Raw genomic sequence first — 13,109 nt, forward strand, 5'->3', positions numbered from 1 at the left:
CATTTTTGAATAGTATGAGATTAGTTTGGTTTAAATTTAGAGTGTAGTTCACATTTTCAAGTTTTCCATTTGTTTTGTCTAGTTAAATTATGTTTTGGGTTGTCACAATTTTTTGTGCATTTTATAATTGAAAGACATTCAATGTGACATCAATTTATATTCTTATTTTATTGGATAAAAGAATATCTAGAGCACACTTTGATTCTCTAAAGAACAAAAGATAAGAATATGTTGTTGGAATCAATGGACACTGAGAGGGGGGGTGAATTACAATAGAGGGCTACAACCCCCGGAGGCCTCACTGTCCTACAAATGATAACAAATGATGACAGATTGTCTGAACTAATGAATAACATCTACAAATGCCAAAATGAAGTTCGAGTTAAGCACAAATAGTCTTCTTCCACTATTCCTGCACACTGCTTTGTTCTTCTCTGCTCTGTCATATATCGGAGCATAAATCCAAGGATAGAGCACGTGAAAATACACATAGACGCTCATACAATCTTCACACACCACTCTCGAATGCCAAAATGCTCAAATAGATCGGTCTTATATATCTACATCACTTGATTAGGTCACCAACATGTCGGCTCCAAAAATACGAAACATCTAACAAGGCTTAATTTGATTACCAATACACATGCAAACCAAAACAAATTGATAATATGCTTAAATCAAGTTAGCACAACAACTTCAAACATGACACCAATCAACAAAGTCATCCTGAAGATCCTGCATAACATGCTATACCAAAATAACCATGTTCTTCATGAAATATTGGATATCGGATCATCAAACTTGCACTAGAATCAACACCGAAAGATAGGATTATGGACTAGGCAATTCCAACCAACAAATTGACTACCTCTTTCACCGCAAACAATAATGTGCACCCAAAATTGAGTTCTCATCAATGTATTCATACTCTGCCAAACACTGTGCATTCCACCTTCTAGACTTAAGAAATAATTTTGGTAGAATGAATTTCCGTATACCGGATGACACTTCTGATCTAAGTTGCCATCAATGAAAACGCCTAAACAATCCTCAAGCAGTTATCTCTTTTGGAACAATGACTCTTGCCAACATATGCATATAGGCCATTTGCATGGTAATTAATTTCGTCTTTGATACATTTCATTATAGTTTATTTAGTGCTTCAAGAGAGTTGATCTAGGAGAATATGAAAATTTATCAACTCAACAATCTCTTTAATGATATCTTAGTTAAAACAATGATGTATTGAGAAAGTGAAAGCAAACAAGTTTTCTAAAGCAAAACCTTTTTCATCAAATCAATTCTATATATCACTCAAGATTAAATCAACTCCACAATAACTAATATTAAACTACATAAAATTCAAAGATTATATATACTCTACTACATCATTTAAAGTAAGGGTGTCATTTTATAAGCATGGTTGCAACAAAAGAGTGGAAGAATATAATGTAGACCATATGCCTTATCTTCATGTAGTCATGAAATAAATACTCTAATTATACCTAATGAAAAAAAAAATTATATCCAAATGCAACAATGTGTTGATTAATATATGGACCATTGGGAGGGGCCCTTTAATTTGGAATTTTAAGCCAAAGATTGTGGTTGGGCTTAGCCAACCCACTCTAAGTGTTGACCACTTAGGCCATTCAAGTGGGGCCTAGCCCCAATCCATCCTACTTTTTCTTCCATTAAAGAAGGTCGTTTCCCATAAATTTAATTTTTTTAAATTTCTTCTCTCACCCAACCATGCATGGATTAAATCTATCATGCTAAACAATTTAGCTAGTGTAGTGCAACAAGACATGAGTATCCTCACACACACAACTAACACGTCTCCAACTACTATAGCTTGAACCTATGCTAAATGGGACCTTTAGAACAAAGTAAATGTAAATTAATAAAGTATACCAAAACAATTGATGTTGTAATTGGAAATGCTTTTTTACAAATGTATGAAAAATGTAGAAGCAAAGATAAGGCTCATGAGATATTTGATTTTTCCTAAAAATATAGTAGATTATGGAATGCTACAATTGTAGGATATGCATAAAATAAAAATATAGTAGACTAAGGGGTATGTCGTTCACACTAGGATTCTATAAGGGGTCATATGTGGTTCTAACCACGTATGACCCCTTAGGACACTAAATGATCTTAAGGGGAATGTCATATGTACAGTAGGATGTTATAAGGGATCATATGTGACCTACTAAGGGGTCACGTATGTGTCACATATGTGTCAATGCATGCGTGACCCCTTAGGACCACATACGACCCCTTAAGACACTATGTGATGAACTAAGGGGTATGTCATTCACACTAGGATTTTATAAGGGGTCGTATGTGGTTCTAACCACATATGACCCCTTAGGACACTATATGATCCTAAGGGGAATTTCATATGTACAGGAGGATGTTATAAGGAGTCATGTGTGACCTACTAAGGGGTCACGCATGTGTTAATGCACGTTGACCCCTTAGGACCACATACGACCCCTTAAGATACTATGTGATGGACTAAGGGGTATGTCGTTCACACTAGGATTTTATAAGGGGTCATATGTGGTTCTAACCACATATGACCCCTTAGGACACTATATGATCCTAAGGGGAATGTCATATGTACAATAGGATGTTATAAGGGGTCATATGTGACCTACTAAGGGGTCACACATGTGTTAATGCATGTGTGACCCCTTAGGACAACATATGACCCCTTAAGACACTATGTGATGGACTAAGGGGTATGTCGTTCACACTAGGAATCTATAAGGGGTCATATGTGGTTCTAACCACATATGACCCCTTAGGACACTATATGATCCTAAGGGGAATGTCATATGTATAGTAGGATGTTATAAGGGGTCATATGTGACCTACTAAGGGGTCACGCATGTGTTAATGCATGCGTGACCCCTTAGGACAACATACGACCCCTTAAGACACTATGTGATGGACTAAGGGGTATGCCGTTCACACTAGGATTCTATAAGGGGTCATATGCAGTTCTAAGGGGTCATGCATATGTTATAACACATGCATGACACCTCAGGACCACATATGACCCCTTATGACACTATGTGATCCTAAGGGGAATGTCATATGTATAGTAGAATGTTATAAGGGGTCATATGTGACCTACTAAGGGGTCATGCATGTGTTAATGCATGCATGAGCCCTTAGGACCACATATTCAACCCCTTAGGACACATAGGAAATGTCATATGTACAGTAGGATGTTATAAGGGGTCATATGTGACCTACTAAGGGGTCACACATGTGTCAATGCATCTGTGACCCCTTAGGACCACATACGACCCCTTAAGACACTATGTGATGAACAAAGGGGTATGTCATTCATACTAGGATTTTATAAGGGGTCATATGTGGTTCTAACCACATATGACCCCTTAGGACACTATATGATCCTAAGGGGAATGTCATATGTACAGTAGGATGTTATAAGGGGTCATATGTGACCTACTAAGGGGTCATGCATGTGTTAATGCATGCGTGACCCCTTAGGACAATATACGACCCCTTAAGACACTATGTGATGGACTAAGGGGTATGTCATTCACACTAGGATTTTATAAGGTGTCATATGCGGTTCTAAGGGGTCATGCATATGTTATAACACATGTATGACCCCTCAGGACCACATATACCCCTTATGACACTATGTGATCCTAAGGGGAATGTCATATGTATAGTAGGATGTTATAAGGGGTCCTATGTGACCTACTAAGGGGTCACGCATGTGTTAATGCATGCGTGACCCCTTAGGACCACATACGACCCCTTAAGACGCTATGTGATGGACTAAGGGGTATGTCGTTCACACTAGGATTTTATAGAGGGTCATATGCGGTTGTAATGGGTCACGCATGTGTTAAGACACTATTTGATGGACTAAGGGGTATGTCGTTCACACTACAATTTTATAAGGGGTCATATGCGGTTCTAAGGGGTCATGCATGTGTTATAACACATGTGTGACCCCTTAGAACCACGTATGACCCCTTAGGACACTAGATGTGATCCTAAAGGGAATGTCATACATGTACACTACTATGTTATATGTGATCCTCTATGACCTCCTAAGGGAACGCATAGTGTCATATGTGGTCTTAAGGGGTCATGTTGTGCATGTAAGAGGATGTGAAAATGGGTCACATTGTAGAGGAAATTTAATTTGTTTAAATTTGTTATCTAAATTTTCTAATGTTTATTTAAATTAATTTTTCTAACGTTTTTCTTTTTTTGCTAATGTTTTTCTAAGTTCTGATTTACTACAGGTTAGTTTTCTATGTTTTTCATAACGATTTTTTAAAATGTTGAAAAAAATATACATCTATACAATTATGTAATTTTAAAAACAAATTGACACATTTCAATCAAAACATTAAATTATCAAACATTTTTCTAAAATAATGAAAAACAATAAATTATCAAACATTTTTCTAAAATAATGAAAAACAATAAATTATCAAACATTTTTCTAAAATAATGAAAAACAATAAATTATCAAACATTTTTCTAAAATGTTGAAAAACAATAACTATATAAAATTATTTAATTAAAAAAATAAATTAACAAACAAATTATTTACAAATTTAATAAAAAAAGACATTATTAAACCAAACAAAGGGTTATTTTGTGCACCTGATATAACAAAGGTCGAAAACTGAAATCGGAAAGATGCTAACTGCTGCAGACAAAGCTTGGTGACATGATGCTGACGACTGGTTCGATCCAACCCCCACCAGACAGAAAAACTCAAATTTGATAATGACCTTTTAACTGTCATTTTTGATATTTATAAATTTAAAATAAAAACCCTAACCGCAACGGGTTTGAGCGAATGGGGGGTTCGAGCAAACCCATTAAAATATTAATATTTTAATGGGTTCGCTCGAACCCAAAACTCGCCCGATGTTTGAGCGAACCCAAGTCAAAAGGTTGGTTCGCTCGGACTCCCAGGGGTAGTCCGAGCGAACATTTCCATTTCGCTCGAACACGGGCAAATTCGAAATTCCCACTTTCGCCAAATTCCTTCGTTGGCAAAAGTGGGAACTAGCTTTGTGAATTCACCCTCTTCTTTGGTCGAATTTGATGTAAAAGCCTTGAAGACTAAACTAGGGTTTAACTTAGGAAAACACCTATTCCCAACCATTGTCCCTTCTCTATTATGTGTAGGATAATGTACATAGTTGCAATTTTCAAGATCAACATTATCCGTAGAGACAAGTAGATTCCCTTTTGGATGGCGAAAAGTTCGGAGGACCAAGGTAATTGGCAATCCGGTCTCGACAATTCAGGTTGACCTTATAGGAAAAAATCCAAACACTCATATATTTCTCATATCTAGGTTTGTGGCTTTGTTTGATAGTTATTGCTCATTGTTTATGAATAATTGCTTGAATTTACACACATTTACCCTAATTTCAGTATCTTCAACAAATTCAAATAAAATTCAACTCAAGGGAAAGAAGAGGCGCATCTAAAACCCCTAGAATCTAATTAGAATATATATCTATTAAGTTTAGATCTATCAAATTCCTATCTTTCCCTAATGTAAATCGTCCCTAAGAAAAATTAGTGGTTTTACTACACCCAGTGGTGGAAACCCTAAATTTCATCACTTTACATATAGAAACATTCCATTAATATAACCCACCATTTATATCTTCTATTTGTTTTTTCTAGTCAAGTTATATTTTTACATGGCACAATTTTTTGTGTAACTTATTATTAAAAGACATTCAACATGACACTAATTTATATTCTTATTTTAGAGGATAAAAATAATATCTAGAGCACAATTTCATTTTCTAAAGAACAGAAGAGTTACATATGCTTATAGGCCATTTGCATGATAATGAATGTTCCTTTGATATACTTCGTTATAGTTTATTTAGTGTTTCAACAATTTTTTCTTAGGAGAACACAACCATTTATCAAGTCAACAATCTCCCTAATGGTGTCTTAGTTAACAAACTGATCTATTGAGGAAGTGAAGGAAAATAAGTTTCTATAATTTATGAGCTTTGAATCATTTTCTTCTTTCTAGAGCATTTATTCATATACTTTGATTCATATTGCAACCACAATAGAGATTTTCCTTAGCATTTGTGGGGTCTCGTTCTTTCTTTAGTTCATTTTGAATTGTGCTTCCCTCTTCTCCCTTCCATTATCATTAGACTTGCGTATTTTTAAAGGATCATGTATCTCAAAAGATTGGAACATGTCAAATTATAGTTCATAATAATAAAAATTTAAATTAATTCTTTGTATTTAAATTAAATGTCAAATTATTGAAAGATATATTAAATAATACTTTTATCCACAATAATAATCAAATATTATTCAATTATGTAGTATAAACAAATTGATTTATAAATAAATTTTTATTAATATAATATAAACAATAAAATATGTAAATAGTATCCAATAATTATTTGATATAATATTAATGATATATATAATTAATTACACATGTGACATAAAAACTTATATTAAATTAAAATTTAAAACTAAAAATATAAATATTTTAAGAATTGTCAATACAATGAATAAAATAAATGATATAATATTTAGTTGATGATGCAATTTTTAATGAATCACAACTACATGGCATTGACAATAATAAATATTTAACATTTAAAATACATATTTTTAAAATATATCATATTAATACAGTAACAGCTGTTTAAACAGATACACCATTGAAGAGAACAAAACAAAACGATCAACATCATTCGTAAGTTAATACTTTTCGCCGGGCACTAGTACAGATGATGTGGCAGACGAGTTACAGGGATTGCATTTAATACTACGCCCTTCTTTAAAGTAAGTCCAAACTCGTCCGCCATGTCCAACTGCTCGGAGTTCATCCCATCTGGAAGTATCCACTCAAAGGAATGAAGCAAAGAAGCCAAAACAAAATTAATCATACGATTTGCCAATGGAAGCCCTGGACAAATTCTTCTTCCCGATCCAAATGGAATCAACTCAAAGTTTTGTCCCCTGTAATCCATCTTGCTATTCTCACCCTCCAAAAATCTCTCTGGCACAAATTCTGAAGGGCTCTTCCAAATTGCAGGGTCCATCCCAATGGCCCACACGTTCACCATCACCTGGTTGTTTTTGGGTATCACAAATCCCCCGATCACGCAGGAGCTTTCGGCTTTATGGGGGAGCAGCAGAGGAACCGTCGGGTGCAATCGGAATATTTCCTTCACGGCTGCATGTAGATAAGGCAAATGATCCAAGTCAGATTCTTCCACTCTTCTGTTGCAACCGACCACTTCATCCAATTCTTGGAGGACTCGGTTTAGTTTCTGCGGATTGTGAATGAATTCTGCCATGGCCCATTCTATTGTTGTAGTGCTCGTTTCAATTCCAGCAGCAAACAAATCCTGAAAAAAAAAAACCACAATTAGACATTCTGGCTAAAATATCAGAAATTTATGAAATCCTATTTGGGTTATTTAGTACTTACGGTTATCAGGGCTCGAATATCAACGAGAGTGAAGTCTTCGCTTCTGAAATCAAGCAGGACGTCTAGAAAATCCTTCTTGGAGTCATTCTAGAAAAGGTTCGCTAGCAGAGGCGAACCTTTTCTGTATGAACAAGTCCACAAAATCATACACACATTTCAAATGCTTGGCCGTCTCCCCTGAAACACCCTGGGGGTCGAGGAATCTCAGAAACGGAAAAAAGTCAGCCAAATTAGGCGTTCCACCGAGCTTCGCCATCTCCCCGAAGAAATTTTTGAATCCCGCAGACTCTGGATTGTGGGGATCGAAGACGCTTGTGCTGAAGATCATTTCGCCTAACAAATTTAGAGACGTGCAGAACACCGTCCGCCCGATATCCACGACCTTTCCCTTCTTCTCATAAAGTAGTCGAATTGTGTGAAATACCTCATCTCTTCTGAGGTGTTCCAGAGCTTCCATTCTTTTGGGGCTGAAAAGTTCAACGGTTGAAATGCGTCGGAGATTGCGCCAGTGAGGTCCGTACTCGCCCCAAATCAGGGAAGACTTGTGATGGGAAAGAGATTTGGCGAATTCTAACACCGTCCGCCCGGCTAAGATGTGGTCGTGCGTTTTGAGAACCTCCTTGGCCATGGCAGGAGAAGAGACGACCACTGTGGTTTTCATGCCTAGACGGAGAGTCATCAATGGGCCGTATTGCAGAGAAAGGGCATGCAGAGACTCGTGAGGTCTCCTTCCCAGCTGAAAGAGGTTTCCCACAATAGGCCAAGCAGGAGGTCCGGGGGGAAGAGAAAGCCCTGTCCTCTTGCTTCTCCATAGAAAGAAGAAGAATAAAAGTGACCCAGCTGTAAGGAGCACCGAATACCAAGAAAGCGGTGGAATCTCCATACAAACTGCAGATACAGGAAAATCCTGATTTTCTTTGGTTTTCCAGCATACGACGGGATTCCCGACGCTCCTGATAAAGTGGTGCAGGGTACCAAATAATTGAGTTTCGACTAATATTCAACAATATTTAATATTTGTTGACACGTCTCTTTGACTGCACTACTCCTAACCTATCTATACATAGATAGCTGTGTCTATTCTGGCTCCAAAAAAGACAAATCTGTCCCACTAACAAGGCATGTTTTGAAACGTCCTACATTTTACTTTACTTTTATTTCAAAAAAGTATTAAATTTTTTTATAATATATTTACTAGAGAAACGTGCTAAGCTCGTCTTACATCTCTAACAAGAGAGAGATGATTTCAGAATGATGATTGTGTTCATTTTACAGAGTATCGTAATATATATCGATTTATCTTCCACCTTATTTTTATAAGATTTTTTTTTTTTTTTTTTTTTAACATATTTTTATTTCATTTTTGTATTAGTTATATCTATTCATACATATATAAGGAAGAGTAACTGCTCAATTACCATTCATTCTTTGTTCATCCAATTCTCAATTACTAATGTTACAAAAATTTAAAAAAATGATAACTAAAGTTCATTAATCAATTTCACATGTACCAATAGTTGCCCACTTTATTCCTAGTAGTTAGAATTTTTGGACTTTAATTAGACGAGTTGTGCTACTTTATTGGTACCCATAACACGTGACTAGTAGGGTATTTGTGCTTAAGTATTGGTCATTTTTAAAGTGGTTGTAGTGCATGGTTATTGGGGCATCTTTATGTAGGTATCGGGTGACACTTTGTAATGACCACTTTTTAACCCTCGCACATATAATGGATCCCACACCATGCGTCGTTACTACCCAGAAGTTAGAACAATAGCTATAAACAGTTAAGTCACATATAGAGACACCAATTTTTTTTGGTCAAAATCTGGTGTATCGTTTGGGATCTATGAGTGCATATAATTAGTTATGGCAGCTATTGGTACACTTCCCCTGTGTCTATTTGCACATTTTTATTGATTTATCTTTAACCTTATTTATATGAGAACAAATTTTGATATTTTTATTTTAGTTTTATACTACTTATATCTATCCAAATACATATAAGTATACATTCCAATATTTTCTTAATTTTATCATTCTCGTGTCCTACAACATCATTGTGTGAAGTCAACCTTGTGGTTGTAGATTTAATCCTGTGGATCCACATAATTTCAAATTTTAAATTATAACTACTACCGATTTTGTTCCCATGAAGGGTCATCTAAATGCAAACTTACACAATTGAGTACATGTTCTTATATTTAAGGGTGTTCAATTGTGTCTATCTATTTTCACCTCAACTTTTGAGCTTTGGTTAAATGTGAAAATATTGTTCACATTTAAGAAATTACATGCTTTGATTTAGTGCTCTAAAATAAATGTAGATACACCCATTAATCCTAGGAGAATTAGAATAGCATAGACCTAATCTCCAATCCCTAGGTGGAGAGTCATCAATTGGTCGTATTTGAGAGAGAGGGCATAGAGAGACTCATGAGGCCTTTTTCCTAGCTGAAAGAGATTTCCCACAAGAGGCCAAGTAGGAGGTCCAGGAGGCAGAGGAAACCCTGTCTTCCTTTGTCTTCTCCATAGACAGAAGAAGAATAAAAGTGAAGCAGCGGTAAAGAGCATATAATACCACGAAAGCGGTGGAGTATCCAGATTTTGTTTGATTCCCACACTGAACCAAGGTCTGCCGGTGGTAGGCCCAGATACAAGTGTTGTGAGGGTACTCATTTATTGAGGCGGCTCTGTGAAGCCATTGTCTATGCAACACCCAGACTAACCATTTGATTATGTTTTTTAAATCATTAAAAATTAAAATATAATAAGTTTTTCTTTTTTGACTAATTATTAAACATGGTCAATCATAAATTTTGGGTGCTGGGTAGAGGTTGCCCTATCTGAAGGCACTACTTTGAAAAATATTATACTAGGCAAAGGATTTATTGATGTTAGTTTTCAGATCTCATTTTGTAATAGGGTAGATTTGATTTTATTTTCTATTTGTATTCATATGGGAGATGTGATTTTAGATTGATGAAATTTGTATTCTAGTTATTATTTAATTTTTTTCTTTATTTTAGAGAAAATCTTTATTTAATTTTTATAATGGAGAAGATTTAAATTCAATATCATGATGTTTGCAATATAGACTTTATCATTTAGTCAAATGTCCTTAATATATTTATATATTAATAAATGATATAATTTTATATCAAATCATATTTTATTTTTGTTTTTCTATATATCTATTTACACACATTTTTATTGATCTATTGTCCATCTTATTTATTCAAACATACATTTTGATATTTTAATTTTAATTTCACACACATTCTAGTATTTGCTTCATTGTATCATTTCCATGTGTTGGAGTGTTACTATGTGTGAGGTAATTATGATTAACTCCTACGGATGGTTTTCCCACCAAGGAACAACTAAACACAAGCTTACATAATTGAATAGATGTTCTTGTATTTAAAAGTAGTATGTTGTATCTATTTCTTATATCCTCAACTTTCAACCTTTATTCGCATATCATTCACACTTAAGGATATTAATGGTTCAATTTAGTGCTCTAAAATAAATGTAGATTTACCCATTCATCTAAAAAAAATTGCGCAGCTGAGACTTAATCTCTCTAATCTATTATGCTAGGTGAAAATATTTGTTTGGAATATAATGACAATCCTTCAAAGATGTTTTTAAATTCCACTAGTCCTAAATATTAGGAAAAATGCAAAAAAAAAAACATAAGAAAATCAGTTAATTGTTGAACTATAGCTATAAAAAAATATTGATAGATATGAAAAAGAATTTGAGTCTAGATTTGATTTTGAACCTTGGTCTTTGCTTCTTAGCAAAGTTATATTTAAATTTCTTTTACTTTATCATTTAGATTATGTTCACAAGTGCAATTCTATATATTTCTATGTTATAATCTTTGAATAAACCTTGGAATTCTCTCATATTCTTTTGTATGCCCTACTTACATGCTTTTCACTTTATGTCTATTTTATTAAGGAGTTGCAATAGCAAATACATAGTATGACTTAACTCACATGCTTGTGTATTTCCTTTTTTCTCTAATATCTTGGACCATGCTACTTATCCCAATTGTTGTTATCACTTCCTGTTAGGAAACTTCCTAATGTTGAGTATATTAAGAATGCAAATTTTAGACAATGAAATACAAAAATTCAATTTCTATGCTACAGACTTTGTTCTTGGGAAAATGATTATTTTTAGATTATTTGGCATAATTTACAAGGATTCATGCTACATAGATATTTTCAATTTCTACAATTTTAAAAAAGTTCCCAAATGACCTCCTAGATAAAAGATGATGAGATCTAGAAGTTTTGTGTAATACAATGAAAATTTAAAAATATATACGCATAAAAATATGTTGTAAGAGGGAGTTACACTTGCTAACCAATTTATAGTGCATGTTATGACATATTATAATGCATATTTGGTTGGAGATAATGAAGCCAAAATAAAGCACTCGTCTTAGTGAATGGTTTATGATGCACTTATGATAAATAGAAGGAGCATACTATTTTTAGCATATGGGTGTTGTTCTTCTAAGTAGGCATATGGGTGCCACTTTTTTGGATTATTTTAGACCATGGTTTTTTAATTTTTAATTCATGGTTTCCTATACTACTCATATTTATAGTATGCTTGAAATGGAGGTTTTCATAGTTTTTTTTTAGCTACTATTATGTTGTTAAAATTACTCCAAATATTTAGTTTGTGATACTCATGCAATGTCTTTCTCTACAAGTGTTATAATCATGTCTAGTGTATCATATAATACATTGGGTTGCTTTGGAGTGTGGGAATTTTCATGCAAAAAGGTTTTCCTCACATGCACTTGTGTTGCAGTTTTTAATTTTTTAATTGTATTTCTCTTTTTTCCTTTCACTTCTGTAAGCCTTGTCCATAATATGACATGCCATAACTTTTAATAAGTTAGTAGATAAAATTTCCCTAGTGAATAATTATTTTTGTATCGATAATATGATCTTAAACTTAATCAATGCTATTAATTTATCCTCCTAGATGTTAAATTATTTATATAGTAAGACTTTATAAATTACCAATTTTTCATTGGTCAAAGTTCTTTTGAGTTCTTGTCCCATTATCTTCAGTTTAACATACATAAAAATTTGTGTGTCGGTCACTTATTGGCTAGTTGTTAAAATGGTCTCTATTAGGTAATTTATTTTCACAAAGTTTTACTTTGCCTATTGGATGTCGATTATGGATTTTCTCTTGATCACTATTATTTATAAATTTTCAAATATTGAGCATGAATATGCTTGTTTGTATACTCAAGTGACATTTATGATATGCATGACAATTTATGACTAGATATATGAAGTGGTAATGGAAATCTCATTTATGTATATATGGTACATGGACAAAGTAGTTTGTGTTTCATGGATGTGTGATGAATTAAGTGGGGTGATTTAGGTTTGATTTATTGATTCTATGTGTTTGCAAGGAAAATAGAGGGGAATTATTTTAAAATTGTTATGTCCATGAATAAATCTTATGTTAAATATCGAGGAAACTAAGAGGGGGGTGAATCAGTTGACAACTTCATATTTTTCTTTAATTCTTTCATAGATCTGGAATAACCAAT

At 34.0% G+C, this 13,109-nt stretch overlaps 1 protein-coding gene across 1 annotated transcript; it reads right to left on the bottom strand.

The window, feature by feature from the left end:
- Positions 1–6,659: 6,659 nt before the first annotated feature.
- On the bottom strand, positions 6,660–8,520 carry LOC131077451 (cytochrome P450 76T24). Its single transcript, XM_058014942.2, is given in 3 exon segments — positions 6,660–7,427; positions 7,511–7,595; positions 7,597–8,520. Coding segments are annotated over 3 exon segments (1,515 nt in total). The 5' UTR covers positions 8,394–8,520; the 3' UTR covers positions 6,660–6,794.
- Positions 8,521–13,109: the final 4,589 nt, after the last annotated feature.

This window comes from Cryptomeria japonica, chromosome 6 (assembly GCF_030272615.1).
Source record: "Cryptomeria japonica chromosome 6, Sugi_1.0, whole genome shotgun sequence".
Classification (NCBI taxonomy): Eukaryota; Viridiplantae; Streptophyta; class Pinopsida; order Cupressales; family Cupressaceae; genus Cryptomeria; species Cryptomeria japonica.